Here is a 25,893-nt window from a genome sequence, read left to right on the forward strand (position 1 = left end):
ATCTCGGTGTCGATGTAGAATCTGTGAAGTGTCTACCAGTACACCATATGAATTTGGAACCCAAAATCATGTTTCCATCAATGACAACATAGCGAAACCAACCAATAGAGTGTCAATTTCCAAGAGTTGTGGTTCTTTCCATTGTCCTTGTTGTTAATGATAAGATCTAAAGTTCAGGTTAATTTGTTTAAGTTTGGTGAAAACTGATTCACCCCCCTAGCCCCCACCCCCCCTCTTACTTTGTTTGCATTTTTGTTGCCAACAGTAATTCATATTTTTACTATTTTCCTAGATTTGGTAGAAATTTTAACCTACCCTTATGCATGTCCTTGTGATATTTAATATATAATTCATCTAAATTATCTTTTTTATATTTTCCTCATGATTCAAATTTAAAATATCTCTAGTTAATCCCTTATAGTAGTAAAAATAGAGAAATGTATCATCCATATATCACCTATTTAGTGTATTTTGTAGTCGCATATCTCTTTTTAATCCCCTTCCTATCACTTGAATGTATCTATTGATCTACAAGTAATTTACTTTCTTTATATAGTTGATTAACCTACAATAATTCTTATGTCTGTATATTAATGTAAACATTAAAAAATGTTAATGGATCTATAATTTTGAATAATAATCATTTTACTCCACTTTTCATAATTCAATCTACAAAATTATTCAAATTGAGAAGGACATACAATTCAAAAGAGAAATTTGGCATATTCTATTCACAAGGTTGAAATGGTAAAATTTTGTTCTTTAAATAGATTTATTTCTCAAATCTAAATATAAGGATAATGATTTAAAATAAGCATACTTAGAACTAAAACTTATCTAAGTACCATAAATTTAATATCTCAAGACATAATCTGTTGATTTGTTTCTCAATATGATGCAACCAATATTAAAGACTAAGATTCACCACTAATATGAATGAGAAATTAACTCAATATGAGACACCAAAATTTGTGTGATTATTTTTCTAACATTATTCACCTTTCATTCTACTTCTAGAACTAAAAATAAGACCCCATATATCTACAATAGAAATATTGACTTTTATGGTAAGTTTTTCCATGATTGTTAATTTGCCATTTCTAGTAACTTTGCATGGTTGCATGGCTATCGGAGTTACTAATTATTAAAATCTGCCTTCAATGACATTATTTTTCAACTCACAACACTAATTAAGTCTATTAATTAAAAAGAAATTACATATTACAAATCAAGGAAATCTTAAAAAAACACTGAAATTCTAATTTGAGGCCTCATATGAAGTAATTTGGTCCTAGAAAAATATTTTTGATTAAGAAAAAATAAGTTTTATGGGGACCCGAAACCCCTTACAAAGATGCTTAAAAAATAAAGCATTAAAGTTCATGACATCACAAATAAAACCACTCAAAACTAGCTACAACTGGGAGAACAAAATAGACCAATAGCCCAAGCAACAACAACAAAAAGCCAGCAAGATGCTAGCAGAGACAACAACTAAATAAAAAATGCTTAAAAATATTTAAGGCCTATAAGACCTTCTTTTACAACATCATCATGGTCTTGGCAACCTCTTTGAGATCTAGATGATCATATGGAGGAGACCCCACCATCATTTTAGCTCTCTCCCTGCTTCTCCTTGAAGAGTGAGGAACAACCTTTGAGTTGGAAACTCCAGTATCCTTCTCTAGGTCAATAAAAAATTTCTCACTGTGAATTATCTCCATCTTGGTAATCGAAGCATTCATGTTGGTAGCAAAAACCTTCATCATAGAAGCATTGTTTTCAATAATTTTCTTTAGGGCTTCCTCAATCTGCTCAACTTTCTTGTTGACCCCCTCAATATTTTGGTCATACATGTTCTTTAAGAGCTCAATAGCCTCACCATTTTTCTTCAAACACTCTAACATAATTCCATTTTCATCTGCAGTCTAGGTAGCACTATCTTCCACATCCCAAACAACTTTCTATTTATATAGATTAGTGTCCTAGTTTTCTTTCTAAGTAAGGTCCTCCTTCCCATCCAACTTAGCTATCATGGCTCTCTATTTCAAGTGTAACTTTTCTATCTCATAGAAATCCCAGCGGTTGAATCTATAAAGATCAACTAAAGAGCTTCTAGCCATACCTAGAATGTCAAGCATTGACTCCAGTTTCTCCTATAAATCCTTAGAATCTAGGTCCATCTGCTCAGACTCCTAGGCATAATCATCATGTAGAGATAAATTGCCCTCATTCTCAGAGTTAGGGGCACTATCCCTATCACTATTTCCCATAGAGTCCTCCTATTGATCCCCCATTTCCTCTTCACTCTCATCTTTATGACTCTTCTCCTCCTTCAAAAACTTAGCCTTTTTCTTCTCGTAATTCTTGTTGATCATTTTAGGAGGAGGGAAATCTTCCTCATCATCTAAGTTCTCAGAATCATTGCTAGGCACATACTCCTTATCGTTATCTTGCATTTCCCTTTATAATTTGTGAACCCCAGCCTCAAAGTGTTTATAAATTAACAAAATTAAGCCTTGATGAACAAGTGGGATCTCTTTAGGGTTTGATATGATTTGTCACATTATCATTAAGGGAACACATGAGGTAGTAGGGAAAATAAATCTTGATACCATGTCTAAAATTATTAAGTAGAACAAAGTGATAGCTATAAATTTTGGTAAATCTCCCATCAACAGTCACATATTCCATAACAACTTTAAGCATTTTGTGCCAGAATTTCTTTACTTGATAAGGAGAAAAGTTGGTTTTTTTCAGCTTAACCAACTTCTCCTTCTCTTCTTCATCTTTTGGAAAAATCTTGACGACATTACCAGACAACTTACGGTCCTTGAAGAATTTCAGTCCCTCCATCTTCAAGCCTGTCACTTCTACAATTAACCTCTCATCTAGCCTAGCCATCTGCCCAAACAGAGTGATTGTACTCTTATTCCACCCCTTAACAAACATTTTGGAAGAAATTTTCTCCTTGCCATGAATATTTTCAATATATCCCACCAAACCACCTGTCTGCAACCTTCTCCATAATTTCTTCTCTTTCTTCCACTCCTTACAACTAGGAGGCTTGATTTTGTTGATGTTGCCTCCCATTATGTTAAGTTGCTAGAAAAGGTTAGCCAGACCAGAGAAGAAACCCTCATAGTGAAAATAGGGGAGAAGAAACAATAACTTGTTAACAACAAGCTTTACCCATAAAACTTGAGAGAAGCCACGTAATAACACCTAGAAGCTTCCCACACTTAAAATAATAATTGCTAATCCTGCTCTAATTACATACCATCATTACAAGTTGAGGGGATATTTTAACCATTAATATGATCAAATAATAATTTATCTCTTACTTTCATAGGTAATAACCCTTCATTATACCATGACATAGGGACGTCTAAACTCACACCAAAGTTAGCAAAGAAGTCTGCACTCATATTAGCTTCCCAACAGGTATGAGAGATAATACATTCTTTCTAGATCATCAATAACGTTAAGGGAATTAGAGATGATATTTTTTAATTCCCCATGAGGGCTTAGACATCCTTTCAAGACATCTAATGGTATTTAGGGAATCCCCCTCAATCCAAACTTTTTTAAATTTTAGCTATTTGATAATCTTGAGGATTTCCAATGCCCCCTTAGCTGCCACATCTAAACCATTAGTCCCTCATCACACCACGACAACCATCTCTCCTAGGGTTCCCCTTTGCAACAACATTGAAGTTGACTTTCATCCATCCCTCAGGGGGGTACCTCAACACCACACCATCTCTGATTCTTCTCACTTTATATTTGTTGATATCAACTTGAAGACCCCATCTCAAAGAAATATCCTTATCCTCCTCCCCAACATGTAATGATGGGAGGCATCTGAACTTACTACTAATCAAATTCAAATTCTCTCTAATAGATCTGTATATTTTATCAAAGACAATATCAGCAATGCAAGAGTTTTCTCTAAAAATTCGATTGTTTCTTTCCTTCCAAACATGCCAGGACATAAAATGTTAGGATTAATGACAATCCCAAAGATACTGAGATGGGGGGTGAATCAGTATCAAATCGGTTTGTATAATATTTAAATTTATTAAGAACTTTGCATCCCAAAATAGTGTACAAGTAAATAAGAATTAATGCAGCAAATAGGAACAATAAAGATAACATAGAAAACACACCATAACACAAGATATTTATTGAGGAAACCTAGTGTGGAAAAAACCTTGGTGGGATTTGTGACCCATAATATTCACTCACTGGCCAATGAATAAATATTACTTAGGATGAGGGGCCTACACATGTAGGAAGGTGAATCTCCTAGAGCTCACTTCTCAATAAGAGTCACATTGACTACAAAACTGGATTATGAAATCCAATACAATGTACTCCTTCAAACCAGCATCAACTATGCCAAGTTCAGTACTAGTTTAAGCTCATTATATAACCAAAACCTTCACTGTCAACTATATCTCTTTATACAAAATATCATCCATATATTCTCTCCATGCATACTTCCTTAATACACAAATGACCTATAAGATCTCATACATATATATGATTTTTTTACAATATGTCATGTCAGATTTACAAAAGATAATTATATTTAAATACAATAAACAAAATTTTATTCCCTATCCGTTGGGGTGCTGGTATGCATTGTTTTCATTGTCGGTGAAGTGTCTACCGATGTATGTAGGTGTCTATGCCGATGCTGGTAACTACTGGTGGCTTTACCAGATGAGTGCTAGAAGGTTTCCACATGGTTTCCATCAATGACAACACCACTATTCTCATAAGAGTGTAGAGTGCCAATAATCTCCCCCTTTTGCATTGATAGAAACACTCATGAGAAAAATCAAAAAACTGTTCCAAAAATCGTAATCTAGAATGTTACCAAAAAGATATGCTCCCCCTGAGTAGATGATCTCCTCTGATTAATCATTTTTCTCTATCCACTACTCCCCCTTTGACATCAATGACAAAGGTTTTCAAAAATTTGTCAAATGAGTGCAAAAATTTCACCTTAAAGTTTGTAACCTGTTGGTTACAATTTGGATTATATTTGCCAAAACTAAATTAAGACTCTGCATGAATCTATTGCTGTCGTTTAGGGTTTCCTCAGTCTATTGGATTAGGCCGATGAGATGATGCATGTGCTCTTCTGATGATCTTTCTCCTTGAAGTAATGCCTTAGAGCTTTGATTTCTCAAAGAGATAAGGTTGTCCAACTTAGGACCAAGTTTATACTTAAGTTCTCTGGCATTAGCCTTTATCCTTTCCTTCTCTTTCTCAAATTTCTCCAATTTTTCCTCAAAACCTACTATTTCCTACTCAATAACTGATATAGGTTTGGATGAACCAATTATGTTATCAGCTATATCATCTATTTCTTTATGTACTCTGGTTATTTCCTTTTCTATGTCTTGTGTCAAAAGATATGGTTTGCATGTTTCTCTGTATAGGTCTTTGTATTCCAAAATTGTAGTGTTTAGTGCTGGTAATAGTGTATTCATGTGTTATGTGCACTTCTTTATTGTGTCCTTAAATAATTTATATTTTTCCTTTTCAACTTTCTCTTTGAAGGTGTCCTCATTCACCTTATCAACCGTTATTACATTGTCAGTAATAAATTTGGACAATGTGTCCAATTTACCTAAAGAATCTTTACATGATCTTTGTTACATTTTGGTGCAATCAATTTAAGAATTGGTATGATGTCATCAATTTCCCTTGTAAGCCAATGCATTACAATCAGTTGTCTTCTTGATAGACTCTAGGAGTACCTCTGTTACATTAGTGGGTCAGAATTCACTTGATGAAGTACCAGATGTTTGACCAACTACCTTAATTACCTCTGCACTTCCAACATTTGTAACTATTTTTCTTGCGTTAGCCTCTGGTAGATCAGTCTGAGTTTGCATTTCAACCAGTAAAGGTTTGTCTGATTACTTAGGTATCTCAATGATTACTAGTTTCTCTACCTCAATATGTACGTCTACCTCTGTAGGTTTCTCTGTATGCTCAACTATCGGTATCTCAGTCTTAGTAGTTTTCTCTATGCTAGCATCTATACCTTTAGTGTTTTTCCCATTGTCCAATGGTTGCTCTGTTTGTAATTTTTTCTCTTTTTGGATATCAACCTCAACAGTCTCTATTGATTTATCAGCATTGTTTCCACTATCAACATTATCATCCTTAACTTCTATACCATCCTTATCCATAACAATATTCACTTCCTGAGTATCCACATTCATGGTGAATAGTATTTTAGATTTAGGATTAGTGTTATCATGTGTGACACCTTTAGTTTCAGTAATCGTTGGAACATCAGTATGTATCGGTGTAGTATCCAAAGGTGGTAGCAAGTTATCAGTTATCTTGATGTTTGGTATTCCACCAACTTTACCTTTCCCTTTGTCTTTATCCTTCTGATAAAATTTGAATTTTTTCTTTGGTTGGTTCAATTCCTCTTATTTTTCTTTTCCCACAAAAAAAACATCCTGTTTATCAGTAGTTTCCTCTGCAATCTCATTTACTCTACCTGCCATCAAACTTACTTTTCGGTGACCACTAGCAAAAATGGATCTGTTAGCCTCACAAATCAGGTCATCAATCTCCTCTTCTGAGTTAACCGGATGTACAGCTAGAATTTTTTCAACTTTTAGTTTCTTGTCTAGTTCCATCATTGCAATCCTCTTGGCATCCAATCTTCTATATAGTTCATTAGGCAAATCATCCACTACTTTAATTAAACTTTCTTGTATATATCCAGATGTAAAATTATACTGTTTTCAATACTTTCCTTTTTTGAATCATTGAATGTGATACAATTTTCTCACATTTTCCAAATTACCATCATCAGTTATTTCATTTCACAAATTATCTAATGAGGGTATGACCGGTTTCTTTTTCTTCTTGGGAGTTAGTTTCTTATCCAGTTGCCTTACTGCTTGTTGTTTCTTCCTTAAGGTTCTTGTTCTTTTGGGTGGAGGAGAGGGTACTGGTGAAGGTTTTCTCTTCCTTTCAACTCTTTTGAATTCAACTTGTATCTCACTATCAGAAGATGTGTCAATCGGTAAAATGTGCGCCTCTGGTTGCAGTCCTTCTAGCTCACTAGCCGTTATACTAGTAATGTTCATAATATTTTGTTTGATTTCCTTTACCTGCTTTGATGCATCTCTTATATATTTCTCTCTTTGCTTCCTTTGCTTCATTGTTTTCACATTACTTTCAATTATTTTAGCACTACCAAAAACTTCTTCTGTTGGTTCTCTTGGTGCATCTAACAAAGCTTTTGTGTAAGTCTCAATTGTGTTTAGATCTACCTCATAGCCCATTTCAGTTACCCATACAGTCCTAGGAAGTTCATCTTTCATCCATGTCTCATCGTTCTTAATGACAAAATAGATTTCTTTGTCATATTTGTCCACTACACTTTGTGGTAGCCTTTCTCTGGTTTTCATTTTATCTTGAAAAGCTTTGAAATATTTAGTTATGTTGCTATCTTTTGTAGTTCCCATGCTAGTTAAAGCTTCTTGTAATTGTTTACTTACCGGTATGTCATATCCAAAGTCCTTCTATCCTATACCGGGGATTTCCTTTGTGAAATACAACATTAAGAATACTAAGAGATTACCAAAGTGAAATGTCCCTTTCTTATCACCTTTAATCTTTTTCAAATTATCTATGAGTTCAGCTTTAAGCCATTCACACACATCTATTTTTGCATTGTTGCTCACCATTTCATAAGCACTATTAATGCAAAGACTAGAAACTGAATTAAGTCTATTTGCATGAGTAGTCTTGTAACCTAAAACCATACTTATGAATCTCACATTGATTTCCTTGATGTCATTTACTCTTAGTGATCTATTATTTGATGTTGCTCCAATTAGGGTTATTACTTTGTTGTTAGGAACTTTCTTTGTTTTGTCTGGTCTGCTGTTGGTTAAGGGTAAACCTGTTACTGTCCTAATTGCTTGTTGGGTAAATTTGCAGACAAAGTCTAACCATAGAAATTCTCCATGTGCCTTACTTAGGACAATTCTCACTACATCTTCCAAAAATTCAGGGATATTCAATATCTCAATAAAACCTAAATTTTTCATTATTTTGTGTTTAGGTTTAATAGTGCCATTTTCATCACAATTTATGGTTTTAAACATTTTCAACAATTCTTTAGAACGTAATTCTTAAATGTTGCAATGTATATATGTCCTAGGGTCTTCAACATAACCTACACCTTTAGGAATCTTTGAAAATGCTCCTATGGAATCATCTTGCTTAGCTACTTCAGGAATAATTTTAAACACGGGCCTAGGGCGTTTTATGTTTTCCACAATAGTAGGGTTTGCAATAAATTCAGGAGTAGAAGAAGAAGCCATTTGAAAAGTACCTTTAGCTGCCTGATAATGTCTAAATGCCTAAAGAAAAAAAATTGCTTCACACCTTCGTCTTGAATGCCTTTCCTCAGATTTTGCGCTCTCTACTAATTTGAATGCTCAATGAATAAAAAATGAGGGAAAACCAATGATTTATAATGAAATTTATTTCAACAACCACATTAAATGCTTGTCGGTTAAGTAAAAACTTAACATATTTTCTAGTAAAGAAGAAATTTATCTTCTCACCATCGACCGAGGGTAATCTGCATGATATTCATTTTGTTGCAATACCCCCAAAGGGTTACTTCTCAATTGGATGAAGAATCTCCTGCGAGTGGAGTAATACTCTATTCTACTAGTGAAAAAATAGTCTCATCAAAATTCTGATCTATCTTTCTAATCCATTGTTTTGAAAATTCTTGCTTTAGCTCATCTACCTTTTCTTTTCCTTTCAAACTAGGTCCTTTATTATTTGTCAGTGAAGTCTTGCATCTACAAAATTTTGCAATATGTTCAATTTTGTTACAAGCATAACAAGTCACATTATTCCTCTGAATATCTTTTCCATATCCTATGTCAATTTGTGTTCTACATTGATTAGATAAGTGCCCAAATCTTCCACAAACATAACATCTCACATTCATTCTGCAGTTTTTTGAATTATGACCAACTTTGTTGCATTTGGAACATTGATCGGTGGGTGCATTGATGTTCTGATTGTTTCTGAATCTACACTGATTTTCTCCATGACCATACTTGTTACAGTTAAAGCATTTCCCATTAAATTTATAAGAACTAGGTTGTCTTATTGGTTTACTATGATCATGATTGTTTGTAGTACTAGAACTTTCTCCAACTTCAAATCCAAGTCCATTAGTATCTCCATTAGGTTTCTGACTTTTCAGCATGTTATCAAATTCTTCTAAGCTTTTCTTGAATTTCTCTTTGTGTTGATTTGTAGTAGCCAACTCATTTTCTAGAATTTCCTTTTGACTTATGATTTCATTTTTGCCATGTTGCATGTGAATCAGATCTGTCTTCAACATATCATTTTCATGACTGAGTCTTAGATTTTTCATTTCTAGCATCATTGAGTCTCCTAGTCAAGTCATCTTCATTCTTCTTCCTATCTTCAATGTCTTTACGAAACCTCATAGTAATATCTTGCATTTCATTCTTCATAGTACTATTTTCTTGTCTCAACTTTTTCACAAGTTCATTAAGAGTTTCCTTTTCATCATTATCACTCTGCATCTTCTGATGAAGTTCTCTTCTTTTATTTCAAGCTATAGTAAGATTCTCCTAAATTCCTTGAATGAACTCCTGTGCAGTCCTTAGACAATCTTCAAGTTTGATATTCTTCAACTTCTTTGCATCATAGTCTACAAGAGCTCCTTCCAATTATTTTCTTAAGTTCTCCATCTGTACCAGTGTCAAAATATTCCTTGAGTTGTTAGGATTTTGAAATTAGAGGACCGAGCTCTGATACCAATTGTTAGGATTAATGACAATCTGAAAGATACTGAGGGGGAACAAGGGGTGAATCAGTATCTAACTGGTTTATATAATATTTAAATTTATTAAGAACTTTACATCCCAAAACAGTGTACCAAAAAATAAGAATTAATGCAGTAAACAAGAATAATAAAGACAACATAGAAGACACACCATAACAAAATATGTTTAACGAAGAAACCCAGTGTGGGAAAAACCTCGGTGGGATTTGTGGCCCACAATGTTCACTCACTGGCCAATGAATAAATATTACTTACAATGAGGGGCCTTCACATTCAGGAAGGTCAACTTCCTAGAGCTCACTGCTCAATAAGACTCACACTGACTACAAAAGTGGATTATGAAATCCAATACAATGTAATGCTTCAAATCAGCATCAAATATTGTAGGTTCAATACTGGTTTAAGCTCATTCCATAACCAAAACCTTCGTTGTCAACTATATCTCTTTATACAAAATATCATCCATATATTCTCTCCATGCATATTGCCTTAGTACACAAAATAACGTATAAGATCTCATACATATATATGAGTTTTTTACAATATACCATGTCGGCTTTACAAAAGATAATCACATTTAAATACAATAAACAAAAGTTTATTCCCTATCAGCTGGGGTGTCGATATGCATTGTTGCCGATATCAGTGAAGTGTCTACCGGTGTATGTAGATGTCTATGCCAGTTCCAGTAACTACCAGTGGCTTTACCAGATGAGTTCCAGAAGGTTTCCAGATGGTTGCCATCAATGACAACACCACTATTCTCATAAGAGTGTAGAATGCCAACACAAAAGGCAAAATCAAAGAGAAATATTTTCAAGATTGGGTTAGAGGAAGGACACTTCCATTGAACAAAGAAATCTTCCACCTTTTAGGAAAGACCCACTCTATCTTCCAAATGGAAAAGATTTTTCTCCAAATCTCAACAGAGAAAGGGCAATGCAAAACAAGGTGAGAAGCATATTCAACATCATTATGACAAAGTAAGCATATATTCAAAATTTGGAATCCTTTCTTCATGAGATTATCAATGGTGAGGATTCTATTTTGGAGAAGTAGCCATAAAAAAATGTTCTTTAGGAGCAAGATTCTTAATCCAAGTCTTGGCCCACATAGGGGGATGAGGGAGGGTGGGACTCAATAACTCAATTGAAGAGGAAACCAAATAAGAGCCATCTAGGGACTATTTCAAGATGAAAAGGTCTTCAATGGATGGGTTCACAAGAAGAGACATCAAGGATTTTTGCAAGGGGGAAAAGACAACATCAAGATCAAGCAACTTCACCCAAGAGGACTACTACCAATACTCAAAGACAAGTGATCCAAACATTTCCTTACAAATATTGATAAAAGGCACAAAAATATTAAAAGAACAGAGGCCTTTATCAAAAATCCAAGCATCTTTGCAAAATTTTATTTTAGTTCCATTGTGTAATACCTAGCCAGCACCAGCATCAGCCAAACACTTTGCCTTTACGATACTATTCAAAATAAAAGACCCATTTGGAATGTCATAAGAGTGAAAGAAAGAGGCCAAATAGGTGTTACATTGCAAATACATGCTAAACCAAATAAAGTTCCAATCCTTTCTATCGCCAAAATTCCTCCAAACTTGTTTTGCCAGTAGAGAATTATTAAAGTCTTTAATAGACCTTAGGCCTAGACCCCCAATATTTTTTGGGTTGCAAACCTTCTCCCAAGTGGTTGAAGGTAGCTTTTTCTTCTCTTCAACCCCAGACCATAAAAACCTCTTATGTATTTTTTCAATGACATCAAAAAATTTACCTGGAATCTTGAATAATCTTAAGACATAAATAGGATGATTTTGAAGATAAAGGCTTTGAGGAGCTGCAATTTACCAGCTTGACTAGGTAAAGCTCCTTTCCACCCAACAAGTTTATTATTAAACCTATCCACAAGTGAGGTCCAAAAAGAATCAGGAGGGGAGGTGCCCAAAGGAAGCCCCAAATAGATAGAGGGAAAAGGATCAATAGCACAACCAATAATTCAAGCAATTTTCCTCTATCTAATAGGAGGGGTATTAATGAAAAAGATAGATGTCTTATTCCAATTTATCAACTGACCAAGAACATTAGAATAAAGTTGTAAAGCTCTTTTGAAGGACCTAGCTTAATGAACTAAAGTTTCACCAAGAAGGATAGTGTCATCCATGAATTGTTAATGGGAATAAACTAGATTAGAAGATGAAGGCCTAACACCTTCAATAACTCCAGAAGCAACCAACTTTTGCAAGTGTCTTCTTAGACTTTCCGCCATAATAGTGAATAAAATAGGGGAAATAGGATCCTCCTATCTTAAGCCCTTGGATGGCTGAAAAAAAGAGGAAGGAGATCCATTGATAACAATAGACAGAGAGGTAGTAGAGATAAGCTGCCAAATGATGTTACAAATTTTACCCTCAAAGCCCAAGGCTTGCAGAATCCTTAGCAAGAAAACCTGTCCACTCTATCATAGGCTTTAGCCAGATCAAGCTTAACGAGGAAACCATATTTCTTAGATGCTTGAAGCGAGTAAATATTCTCATGGACCAATATGATATAATCCAAGATTTGCCTCCCAAGCACAAACCCACTCTAATGAGAGGAAATGATGGAAGGAAGCACTGCAGTAATCTAGAAGTGACAACCTTAGAGATGTTTTTATATAATGAGTTGCAGAGACTAATAGGTGTAAACCTGTCCATAGAGTTTTGACCACGACTTTTAGGAATAAGAACTAGCAAGGTAGAGTTAACCTCTTTAAGAAAGGACTTGGATCCAAAAAATTCCTTCACGACATGAACAATATCCTTACCAACAATATGCCAAAAATGTTGAAAGAAGAACATGGGGAACCGATAAGGTCTAGGGGATTTATCCCCCTAGAAAGAAAAATAAATCTCTTAATTTCCTCATTAGAGGGGATGGCACATATAATATTTTTATGATCAGGTCCAAAAACCTTAGGAATATTTTCTAGCAAAGACTCTTGATCATTCAAACAGAGATTTGGATCAACAGTCAGAAGACTAGAGAAAAAAAAAAAACCTCCTAAGCAATATCCTTCTCTCTATTAATAGTTGTACCATCAACCACTAGATTAGTGATTTGGTTAGAAAATTTATGTTTAACAGAGGACATATGAAAGTATTTGGTGTTTTTATCTCCAATAGACAAACATAAAGCCCTAGACCTTTGTCTCCAAAATTCTTCTTCATTGGCTATAATGCTATGATATCTGGAAAGGACCTCATTCTCTTTATCCCTTGTAATAGATTCATAACCTTTTTTTTGAATAAGATCTTGAATCTATTTCAACTCCATCTTTAAAGCATTCTTCATGACAAAGATATCTCAAAAAAATTCCTTATTCCAAAGCTTGACCCTTTCCTTCACATACCTAAGATTTTTAACATTCTTAAACATCGATGAGCCTTCCATCGGGATAGTCCACCATTGTCCAGCATTATATTCCAAATAAGGGTGGGATAACCACATTTTTTCAAACCTAAAAGGAAAAATTCTCATTTTTGAAAGGGAATTATCAGTAAAAGAAATGGGAGAGTGGTTTGAGCCACTCCATTGATGATAGACAAAGAACAATGATATTTAGATAACCAATCATTAGTGATTAAAGGTCTATCCAATCTAACTTGAATCAACTCCTCACCATCCCTTATGTTGATCTAGGTGAAAGAGGCCTCGTTCTACTCCACATATGAAAGAGCCATGTTGTTAATGAAGTCCATACGATCAGTTTTTCTATCCATGTGAACTTGTGACCCTCCAAACTTTTTGGAATCATAGAGAGGAGTGTTGAAATTTCCCATTACCAGCTAGGATTCTTGATCAAAATATTTTCTTTTGACCTCAACACTCTTCCAGAATTTGAACCTTTGAAATTTGAGATTTGGAACACAAATATTGGATAGGACCCAAATTAAATCATCCCTTATGTGTATTAGTCTAATACAGATCAAATTACTATCAGCCACAATCATCTTACCTTCAATAACTTTCTTATTCTAGAAGACAACAACACCACCTAAAGTACCATTAGAGCTACCCCCAACAACACCCCCAAAGCTAAAAATGCTAATTTGTTCAACTTTCTATTTACTTATCTTAGTTTCTTGAATTAGAATGACATCCAATTTATGGCCTCTAATGAGATTCCGAAGGATATCCAGTTTGTGGGATCCGTTAAGGCCCCAAATGTTCCAAGAAATTATCTTCATTTAGGAAGAGGAGAGAAGGTCTCCAAAATGGTTTGATGACTTCCATCAATAATGTTCTGGTTACTTCCAAATTCTCTATGCAATCTAGCAGATTTTCTGCCTAGAGAAGACTTTGAGTTGCCAACATCAGCCTTAGCCCTATTTCTGGTATGCATTCCAATAACATTGACAATCTTCTTTCTTTTCTTTTTCCCAACTGTCATAAATGATTCATCACCCTCCTCTTCCCTAAATTCATTATTGTTATAGTCCAAATTTTGGCTCTACCAAAGGCTGGAGATTTGAGTATCAGTATTATATTTTAGAGCATTTTATTCCCTTGTTTAACAAAATCTTGAGATCCCTGACACTCCAACTCTATAGGGATTTTTGGGACATCATGTTGGGATCTGAGAACATTGAGAGGGGGGGGCGATGAATCATTGTTCTTCTGGAATCAACAATCTTTACCTTCTAAACCATGGATGTATTACCAGTAAACAAATAAGAATATAACAAGAAGCAAAAAGACCATCCACATAAATGAACACCATAACACACAAAATTTATATGTGGAAAACCTCAATGAGGAAAAGCCACGATGAGATTTGTAACCCACAATATCAATTCACTGGCCATATGAAAAGATATTACATAAATAGGGGCCTGCACTTGTAGGAAGGCATACTACTCATCACCAAAAATTCTCACTAACTACAAGCTCTCTGCCAAAGTAAATTACTGAAAATGAACTCAGGAATGCATCTGATATGCTAGATAGAATTCTGGTTCTGGTTCTTCTCTGTACTAGTTCACAGTCTTGAACTATTGTCGGTTTTACTTCTCCTCCAAGAGTGCTTTCCCAACTATCCATAGATCATTGCATGATACAATCTTCACATACAAAAATGATCTCCATACATATAATTTGTATCATAGTTCTGCTATACTTATTCACCTATAACATCATTTTCTCATTTGCATCCTATATCACCTTTTTCTATATTAAAATTGACCTAGCAGACTGACTTATATACCTATTACATATCATATGCCTTATGTTAGCTTACAATGCATTTACAAAAGATATTCAATGTCGGCCTCAACAATAATTACAAAATTATTTACAAAATTAATTTTCCTTGATGTTGGCTTCCTTGAAGTATTGATGTCGGGTGTCGGTGCCAGTGTAGCCCTGAATGCTTCCAATGCTGGTATCTCCTGGTATATGCCTCCTAGTGCCATTTTGTGACTTCCATCAATTCATGTTGCCTTCTATCCGATCTTGTTGCCATTAATGACAACAAAATGAATCCAATGAGTGTCAATTGCCAACAATTTCTCCCTTTGGCATTGATGGCAACACTCATGTGAAAAATGGATTCCCTGTCGGTGTTGCTCCCCCTAAGAAACACACTTCAAGTGATAACATATTCCTTGTAATTTTTCACAAATGTACATACCCTCCTTTGACATTAATGCCAAAGACTAGTGAAAGAATAAAGAAATGAAAGTATACAGTTAGAGTCATTCGAGCTTAGTCATCTTCAAAATTTTTGGGTATGCTTTTTGCAGCAATCCTGATTTGAAAGTGTCTGATACCAATGCAAGTCCACTAAGTAAGTGGGAAAGTGATTCCTTCTCCTAGGTATCTACTAGTGTGGGTTTGGCTAGCATGTCCATACATTCTCTTTTGTGAACACTCAAAGAGCAAAGTCTTGGACTCACCAGTCCTCTTAAATTTCTTTCTCTCCTTAGTATTTTATATTTTTCCTTCTCAAAAGCAAAAAATTGGTTCTCCAAGGACAATTTTTTTCCATCTATAGATGTAGTTAGTGTTGTTAACCCATCAAAAGAATTAGCAATAGTAGCTTATTTGTCATATAATTCTTTCAATCTGTTATCTACATTGGCTGATAGACTTCCTATATTACAACATACTCGGTAAATATTGGTTTATTGTTTCAAACAAAAGTCAATAGAGATAAGTTTATCCTCTATCTTCTTCTTCCTAATTTCTATCAGCTGATCAAAAGATGCTCTTTTTGTAGCAGAGAAACAATCCAAAACTTGTTGGTCTACAATCTATCTCAAGGATTGATAATTATTTGATATGTGTTATGTTAAAGCTTTGAGCTTACTGAAAGGACTTTCTCCATCCTCTACCTAACAGTCATGCATTATATTATGTAATACAAAGAATGATTTATCAATCAACCCTTTTTCTATAGTTCCTTCCTTCAACAATTTCTAAGTGGCCATCATCATTAGTTTTATTGGACTTAACTCAGAAATTGATTTCTTCTCGACCTGAGAAGTGTCAATTGCCAAGATTCTTGTCGGTGAATCTATTTTGCTTGCCAGTATGGACTCAGTAGATTTAACCTTGTCCATCTCACCCTCTTTTGCATCGGTGGCATTGCCACTTGCTGCAATGTCATTTACTGCTAGTGGAGTATTATCCATAGTGTTTCTAGTGTACTATACACTCTCTATGACTGTTGGTTTTGGTTGTGTTCCTTTTGTTACAACTGGTTGTGATTGTGTCAAAATTGGAGTAGAACTACCCAAAATACCCTTTCCTTTTGATTTGTCAGGAATTGTAGGGGATGTTGCCTTTGCAAATTCATCCTAAGACTTGACAAAGTCTAGATTCTTTTGAAAGAATTTTGTCCACCCCTTACTTGTCTCATTTACCACCTCATTCACTCTACCTATAATAAGACTTATCTGTTGGTTTTTACTACTGAAAATTGTCCTCTTGCAGTTTCTATACATCTTTTAATCTCTTCATTATTTATAGTGCCACATTGTTTCAAAAGTGAAACTTCCTTGATTTCCTTATCCCTCTTGATAGCATTAAGTCTCCTAGCTTCAATTTTATTGTATAGAGATAAAGGTATTTCTTTCAAAATTTCAACTAATGCCTTCTTGTATATATCTATATAAAATAAAACAACTTCCTCTAACTCATTTTGCTCACTCTCTTCAAAAAATGCATAATATTTTGATATGTTCTTTAATATCCCATCTTTTGTCACTTCATCAATAATTTCTGCATAGGTCATTGTAGTCTTACCAGATCTAGTATCATCACCCAACTGCTTCTTTCTTGTTGTTGCTAGTGTGACTGGTTTCCTCTTCTACATAGGCTTCCTTAATAGTAGTGGAGGTGTAGTAGGCTGAGATGCCTTTCTAACAAGTCTCCTCCTTGGTTCTATATTTTTTTTCTCTACTAGTGGTTTTACCATGTCCTTCCTTTGCACCCTTCTGAAAGCCAGAGGCTCATTATCCTCACAACCAGAGTCAGAATTGATAGGGGAAATGTGAACTTGTGGCTTCTTCACTTATTCTATAGCAACCTATGTCGGTTTGACTACCCATTTAGATTTATAACTTAGTTGAGTATCTATCTTATGCAACACATGTTGTACATATGCTGATATTTTCTCAATTATCTTCTCTCTTCTTTTTCTATTGAAACTTGTTTTCACTTCAAGAGCCTTTTCTCTTGTTGTACCAAAGTGTCATGTCTTATCATCTAATGGGGCATATAACAACATATTTGCATAAAGCTCAAAAATAATATCATCTACCTCAAATCCAAGCTCAATTATCCAAATTTGCCTGGGTTCAACTACTTCCATGAGTGTTTCATTAGTTTTCACCATGAAACATATGTTAATGGAATATTTCTCCACAATGTTCTCAGAGATTCTTTCCCTTTTCTGCATGTTCTCATGAAATTCCTTGAATTAACCCCAGAGCTTCTCATCCCTATCGGTACCAATATCGGTGATAGCTATTTTTATTTGCATACCTACCGGTATGTTATGAGCCCATTGTTTCTTTTCTAAACCGAGTAGATCATTTAGGAAATAAAGCATTAAACAGACAATTAAGTTTCCATATCTAAATGTGCCTTTCTTGGTTCCTTTGATCTTTTTAAGGTTTAACATTAACTCACTCCTCATCCATTCAGATAAGTCATACTTCACATTATTTATCAACATTTGATATGCGACATGAATTCATGAACTTGCAATAGAATTCAATTGGTTTGATTGAGTTACCCTATATCCTATTATCATGCTTGCAAATTTTATGTCTGAGTTGGTTATTGTGCTTATCCTCATTGTTCCGCTATCAGATGTAACACCAATGAGTTTTTCGACCTCTATATTGGAGATTTTCTTACCAGGTTCTTGTCCAATCCTAGGTAAGTTGGTGACAGCTTGAATAGCTTCCTTTGTGATCATGTGAGGTTTTTCTAACCAAATGAATTCATTGTGAGCCCTGATCAAGATGCATCTGATCATCTCATCCTTGAATTCTAGTATGTACAGAATATCGGTTAACCATAAATCCTTAATTGTCTTGAATTTTGGCTTGATCTTTCTAGTGTCTCCCAACATCACTAATTGATACATGATTTTTATGTCTTCGGTGACCAAATCCTCAAGAGTAAAATGGATGTATGCCCTCACATGTTCAACATACATTACTCCTTCAAGAACCCTAGAAAATGCTCCTGCAAAGTCTTCCATTTTGGTAATTTCGGGAACCTCCTTAAACAATGGCCTTAACCTATCCTTAACTTTGATGATTGTTAGATTTGCAATAAAAGTAGGAGCAAAAGATCCAAATGCCATTGTGGAAAATACCTGAGTGAATGCCAGTGGTCGATTTGAGTGCTTCAAATAATTGCTTGAAATCCTCTCTCAATGTTTCGCTTTCTCTTAGTTCATCTTTACTTCGCTCAAATAGCTTGAATTCTCGGTGAGTTAAAATGAATTCACTTAGCTTCTTTTATCAGCGAATAAAACCCTAATTTTATCTCATTAATGCTTCACCAGTAACCCTACAGATGTCAATTTCATAGTTAAGTGTCGGGGTAACCTTCATCAATGATGAACACAGTTCTCCAGATTTCTTATCAGATCTCTTAGATCTCTTCCGAGGTAATATGCAAAATTTGGCAGTGACTTTGCCAACCCCTAAGGCTTATGCCTTAGTTACCAATGGAGGATTACCCTATTCTACTAGTGGATATACCGGTAGAGATCCATCTCCACTTTGTTCTTCATATTTTCTAACTCATCTCTTGTTATGATCTTGTTGTATTTCATCTACCTTCTGCTTCCCTTTCTCATTTTCTTTATCATTACTAGTCAGTTGAGTCTTGCTTATGCAATACTTAGCAATATGACCTATTTTATTGCATGCATAAAATGTAGCACTGTTCTTCTAAATTGCTTTGAGATATCTAGTATTATTATTATTCTTGAGCTACAATGATTATAAAAAATATCCAAATTTTTCACATGCATGATATTTAACATTCATTCTGCAGTCTTCTGATTTATGACCATATTTCTTGTAGTTTGTTCATTGACTGGGAACAAAATTGTTGTTTTGATTTGCCTTATTTCTACATTGTTTATCCATATGCCCAAATTTATTGAAAATAAAACATCTACCTTTAAATTTATAAGCATTAGATTGCCTTAAAAGTTTCCTCTATTCTAATTAATTATGCATATTAGTTGATTGATCTCCATTACCAGTACCAAAGCTTTCACCTTGTAGAAATCCAATTCCTCTAGAATCATCAATCTGTCTTTGTCTTTTCAGTAAGTCATCCAGTTATGTAGCACTGATCCTAAATTTAATATTCGCTTGTAGCAGTCAAATCATCTCTCAAAGTAGTTATTTGCCTTTCAAGTTCTTGGTCATTGTTCTGGGAGTGTACTAAATCAGTTCTCAACAGATTATTATCATGAGTCAATCTTCCAAATTCATCAAACTTGTTCTTCAAAGATAGAGTAAGACTATCTTCCTTCTTCTTTCTATCCTCAATATCTTTTCATAACCTCATGGTCAAATCTTGCATTTCATTCTTCATGAGCATATTTGCTTGACTTAGTTTCTGACATTGTTCCTTGAGAGAATTCTTCTCCTTATCATCTGGTTGTTTCATAAGTTCTTTTCTTTTGGCTTGAGAAGATGACAACCTTTTTTGTATAATATAAATGAATTCATTTGTAAAATTCAGCTCTTCTTGCAATTTCAAGTTCTTCATCCTTTCAACATCATAATCCTCAAGAGCCATCTCAAGTTTCTTTTCCATAGACATTTTTAAAGATTCCAGTTACAGGAACTTCCTCAAGATGTTAAAATTCTTCCGATGTACCAGGCTCTGATACCAATTGTTGGGATCTGAGAATACTGAGAGGGGGGAAGGGTGAATCATTGTTTTGTCAGAATCAACAATCTTTACTTTGTAAACAATGCATGTATGTCCCGGTAAATAGATAAGCATATAACAAGAAGCAAATAGACCATCCACATAAATGAACACCATAACACATAGAATTTATATGTGGAAAACCTCAATGAGGAAAAACCATGATGGGATTTGTGATCCACAAGATTAGTTCACTAGCCATATGAAAATATATTACATAAACAGGGGCCTGCATTTGCAGGAAGGCATACTTCTCATCACCAAAAAGTCTCACTAACTACAAGCTCTCTGCCAAAGTAAATTACTGAAAATGAACTCAGGAATGCATCTGATATGCTAGATAGAGTTCAAGTTCTAGTTCTGCTTTGTACCGGTTCATAGTCTTGAACTATTGCTAGTATTACTTCTCCTCCAAGAGTGCTTTCCTAGCTATCCATAGATCATTGCATAATACAATGTTCACATACAAAAATGATCTCCATACATATAATTCGCATCACAGTTTTTCTATACTTATTCACCTATAATATCATTTTCTCATTCGCATCCTATATCACCTTTTTCTATATTTAAATTGACGTAGCCGACTAGCTTATATACCTATTACATATGATATGCCTTATGTCGACTTACAATGCATTTACAAAAGATATTCAATTTTGGCCTTGACCATAATTAAAAAATGATTTACAAAATAAATCTTCCTTGATGTTGACTTCCTTGAAGTATTGATGTCGGGTGCTAGTGCTGGTGTCAGTGCTAGTGTAGCCCTGAATACTTCTAATGCTGGTATCTATTGGTATATGCCTCCTAGTGTCGGTTTGTGGCTTCCATCAAGTCATGTTTCCTTCTATCTAATCTTGTTACCATCAATGTCAACAAATGAATCCAAGGAGTGTCAATTGCCAACACATCACTCTTCTCAAAGATAGTTTCTAGCACTTCAGAGTAACTGATATCATTATTCTCACCACTAATATTCTTAACAAACATCTCCCCATTAACTACCGACTCTTTGATTTATCCTTCTTCCAAGGACTTTTTCTCAAGAGCCTTTGGATCCAAGATAGGACATGCACTAAAGCCATTATGAGGAGACATATTAGTAGATTTTCCTTCTATATTATCATAATCTCCATAGATAGGGGCCTCAGGAGCTTGGAAACAAGGGCTTTCTGAGCTACCAATATCTTTGATAGGTTTTTCTTTCCAAACCGAATTTTGAGCCCCCTTGTTTTTAGGGAGATTCTTAGGTTTACTAGGACATCCTTTTGCCCAATGACCCGATTTTTTACAATGAAACCACACAAAAAGAAATAATTCATACTCTATTGGTTGTTCCCATATCCCAAGTTTGGAGAAAATATCAATTGATGAAGGGAGATCAAATTTTTGGCATACATTCACGCAAACTCTAGCATAAACCAACCTCTTCCTGGCCACTGTCATTGGGTCTATATAAATAAGCTCCCCAAAGGAACTAGCAATACCCTTATAAACATCCTCAAACCAAAATTCCAAGGGTAACCCAAGAAGATGCACCCAAACAAGGGCCGACTCAAAGAAGGAAGAATGCTTTAACTCCAATCTAGGAGATGATTTCCTTAGGGTTAAAGAAGTTTTACCTAGCATCCAAGGTCCTCCATAGAGAACACTTTCTAGACCTTCCAAATAGGAGAAGTTGAAAGAAAAAAACCCTTTTGGCATCATGGATATTTCCACTTGACCCTTCAAATGCCATTTTTTCTTGGCAAAAACCCTCACTATCTCAATGTTAGGTCTTGGGCAAACAAATTTACCCACTAGAGTGAACTCCATTAAAGAGATATTGTGTTCAATCACATCATTTGGGATCGAAATGGAAAAATTTCCCACCGGTTTGTTAGAAATGTCAAAAACCTTAGGGAAAGAGGATTTATCTATTGTTTTCGTACCAAATAAATCAAACCAAGATTTTAGGGGGCCTTGAAAGATGACATTCTGCTCCAACTCCACTCCCCCTTTCAATATTCCCTCTCGATTAGGGGTGTCATCATGTGAGGCCTTGTTACCTCCTGGGTCAAAAGGAGGATCCACAGCTTGTGGGTCCCCATCCTTGTTACACTCCCCATCATTATTCCCTTCCTTAGACCTATCTGAGATATGAGATCCTAGTGGGATAGGACAAAAAAACATAGACCAAAAACTAGCACCAATATTCCCACCCAGCAAGATCTCGCCTGACTCCATTCAAAATGTTGAGGTAAAGGATCATTATTGAAACATTCTCATTTGCATTTCTCAATGGAGACTCCTATTTGAATTGTCTATGATAAGTGACAAATGAATTTTTTCGTCATAGAAAAATGTTAACACATTGCCCAATTAAATATATTAGATTGGCAATCAATTCAACTATCTGAGATAGTTATCCACACAATATCTTAGTCCAATTGAACTTCAAAGTCGAAATGTATGACATCTTAAAGTGCTTATGTCATATTACTAGAAGATCATGTCTCATTCTGAACTATTATACCTTATCCAAATACAAAATTGGTGTGGATGAGGTATAACTTTGGATTAAAATGATGTTGATCAAGAAATATTAGTATATCTCCCAAAAGAGTAATACCATTTCCATGCTAAAGGGTACATGAATGAATAAATAGTTTGCTGATGTAGCAACATTTAGAGATTGTGACCAATAAGAGAAGCGGCCTACGAAGATACACCATGTGCAAATGAGGTGGAGCAAATTTGAAGACATTGATAGTGAACATTGCAAGTGGGTGTCCTTTAAGAATGGAAACAAACTAGGGAGTGAGACCCTCTCCTTAATCATCAATGATGATTCGTTTTAACTCTATTTCTTTATCAGATTAAAAATGTATGGTAATGGGGTTGGATAGTTTTTAAAGAGATTAGTTTCTATTTTTATAACTATCTAGCCTATCTCTTAAGTACAATAGTTGTAAGGAGATTCCTTCCTACCATTTAAATTATTATAAAAAATTTATTACTATTATTTTTTGTGAGGGGTAAACACTCTTGATTTGAAGCTATGAACTAGTAAGATCAATAATATTCTATATATTAATTTTTTTTTGTTTCAATAACCCAAAGCCACTCAAAGTAGAATTGCTTAGTAAATCCTATTTGTGATTCTTAAGGAAATTCATTGATCTACCTATATTTTCAACTTCAGAAGATGCAGATAATAAGCAGCGTGGAAGATAAACACTCTTGATTGTGAGGGGTAAACACTCTTGATTGTGAGGGGTAAACACTCTTGATTTAAAGAGATTAATAATATTCTATATATTAATTTTTTTTTGTTTCAATAACCCAAAGCCACTCAAAGTAGAATTGCTTAGTAAATCCTATTTGTGATTCTTAAGGAAATTCATTGATCTACCTCTATTTTCAACTTCAGAAGATGCAGATAATAAGCAGCGTGGAAGATAAAATGATCTAAGGAGACAAAATCCAACCTCGAGTTGTGGTGTGCAGTCATTTAAGTAGTCTTGGAATGTCACACCATCGTTTACCAATTCATCGCCACCAGTAAAGACGACCACCATGTAGTTGATGATGTCAGGCCCAAATAACAATTGCAAGCTATCCAGAACAGCAGCTTCTTCCGCAGTAAAGCGGTTCTTAACAGACGCCACGTAAAGAACTCCATGCACTCCACCCTTTGCAAGATCAATACATTTCACAATTTGATTTTGAATAAATTCCTTGGAATTTGTAGAATTAGTATCAAACAGACCTGCACTAAGAAATAGTAACGTGTTAGGGTACCAAGCCCTCTTGAGCTAAGACTTCTCTCTTTCCAGTTTACAGGCTTTAAATGAAATGAAATATAAATGGACAAAACACTCATTGTCAACCCTTCACTATATATATGTGTTTTTAGTTGTGATTAAATTATGTTATTTATTTGAGATAGAAATATTATGTAATTTCATTATAGAGTCTATTCAATAAAGCATTTTTATTTCCAAAATCTTTTTATAAGTATTAGTATTTTCTTTTTGAAAACTAATCAATCTTATATATATATTTTATCTTTTATCAAGAAGTGAGATTTTTAGAGTCGTTCTACTAGGGAAGGTGTAAAATCAAGGACACCTCATTCTCCACATGATTCACAAAATCAATAGGAATAGTCCACATCTAATGCTACATGAATGTGAAGGTTCACAACTGAAAAAAAATTTGGATCAATGAGGACATAAAAGCCCTCCAACACAATAGCACATTGGAGATTTGAAACATGTTCGAAGAATGTTGCAAATATATGCTTGGGAGATATTTGAGAGATGTGTTGTCATTGATGTCGACATATTTCTTTATCTATGATAGTGATGCAATGAATCTCCGTGAGTTAGTTTGTTAAGATCAGCGTTTTTGGATTAAAGGGTTTGTAGAGAATTAGTTGTAGTTAACTCAATTCAATTTTTGAAAGTCCACATGGACATTTGATTGAGTTATGGGTATTTGTGTTGTGGCTGGTTTTTCAGTTGTTCGGTGTGGACAAAGTGACAGTATTTTGATTTACATTGCTCTGCATTGTAATAACTTACTCTGCGTATTTGGAGGTATGTTTGAGACGTTGGTGTGTGTCCTCGACTCAAGTGGTATGTGGTTTGGATGTTCGCAAGTGATTTTTCAAGGTTGACAGTCATTGCAATTAATGTTCTTGAGGTTCAGTATAAAGATGCTAGTGATTTTATAATTTGAGTTGGTGCAGATATTGCTATGGTAATTCATGATGCCTGTGGATGTTTCTGGATCGTGTGCCTTTTGTGGTCCACCCTGATCATTGAGCTCGTAATTGATTTTTTTATTCAATATGTTGGTGTTCTTCGTGTTCTTGACTGACTGGATGCTTTTCGCATGTTGTAGATGTTCAAGGTGAAAGATTTGGGTTCGTACTATGTCTTGAATTATATTGCTTGGTCTGCATGTGATATTGTATTGAGTGTGCTTGTATTTTCATAATTAGGTTCTCAATGTTGAGACGATCTTGTTCATTTCTCTCTAGTTGATGTCATGTATAAATATTTTGAACACGGAGTTGAAGTGTGAAGAAGAAAGTTGTTTCATGTTTCAATGGGACTGAACCATGCATTAAGGAGATGCTATTTCTCAGTTCATGATTTTTGGATGTGATCTGAGATTGTTTGTATGGGTAGTGTGCCTTCCTTGGGTAGTGAACTCTAGGAAATGGGCTTGAATGCATGTGCATTCTCAATTGTAATACTTTTAATAGGGTGTACTTACTTTGTGGGTTCATCCCTACCATGGTTTTTCCCTTAATAAGGTTTTCCACATAAATTTTTTTGGTGTTATGTGAATTTATGATGTGTTATTGATTTATGTTTTCATGTTTAATTATCAGATCTAAGAATAAGTTTATGTTGTGTGAATTTTTAAGAAAATTGATTCACCCCCCCCCCCACCCATCAGTTGTCTGGCCTATTTTCATCAATTTGTATCAGAGTAGGTTCTTCCAAAAGAATTTTAATCGCTTGAGGTGATCTAGGATGG

The 25,893-nt window shown here is 34.7% G+C and overlaps 1 protein-coding gene across 1 annotated transcript in view; it reads right to left on the reverse strand.

Annotated features, from left to right (window-relative positions):
- LOC131030614 (immune-associated nucleotide-binding protein 9) overlaps positions 1 to 25,648 on the reverse strand; it is an 82,553-nt gene extending 56,905 nt beyond the window's left edge. Inside the window, exons 1-2 of the mRNA XM_057961495.2 lie at positions 25,627 to 25,648; positions 23,829 to 24,109 (exon numbers count right to left, since the gene is read on the reverse strand). Coding sequence (XP_057817478.2) covers positions 23,829 to 24,109; positions 25,627 to 25,648 — 303 coding nt within the window. The remainder of the gene's footprint in view (positions 1 to 23,828; positions 24,110 to 25,626) is intronic.
- Positions 25,649 to 25,893: the final 245 nt, after the last annotated feature.

The sequence above is a fragment of the Cryptomeria japonica genome, chromosome 3, assembly GCF_030272615.1.
Source record: "Cryptomeria japonica chromosome 3, Sugi_1.0, whole genome shotgun sequence".
In the NCBI taxonomy this organism is placed as follows: Eukaryota; Viridiplantae; Streptophyta; class Pinopsida; order Cupressales; family Cupressaceae; genus Cryptomeria; species Cryptomeria japonica.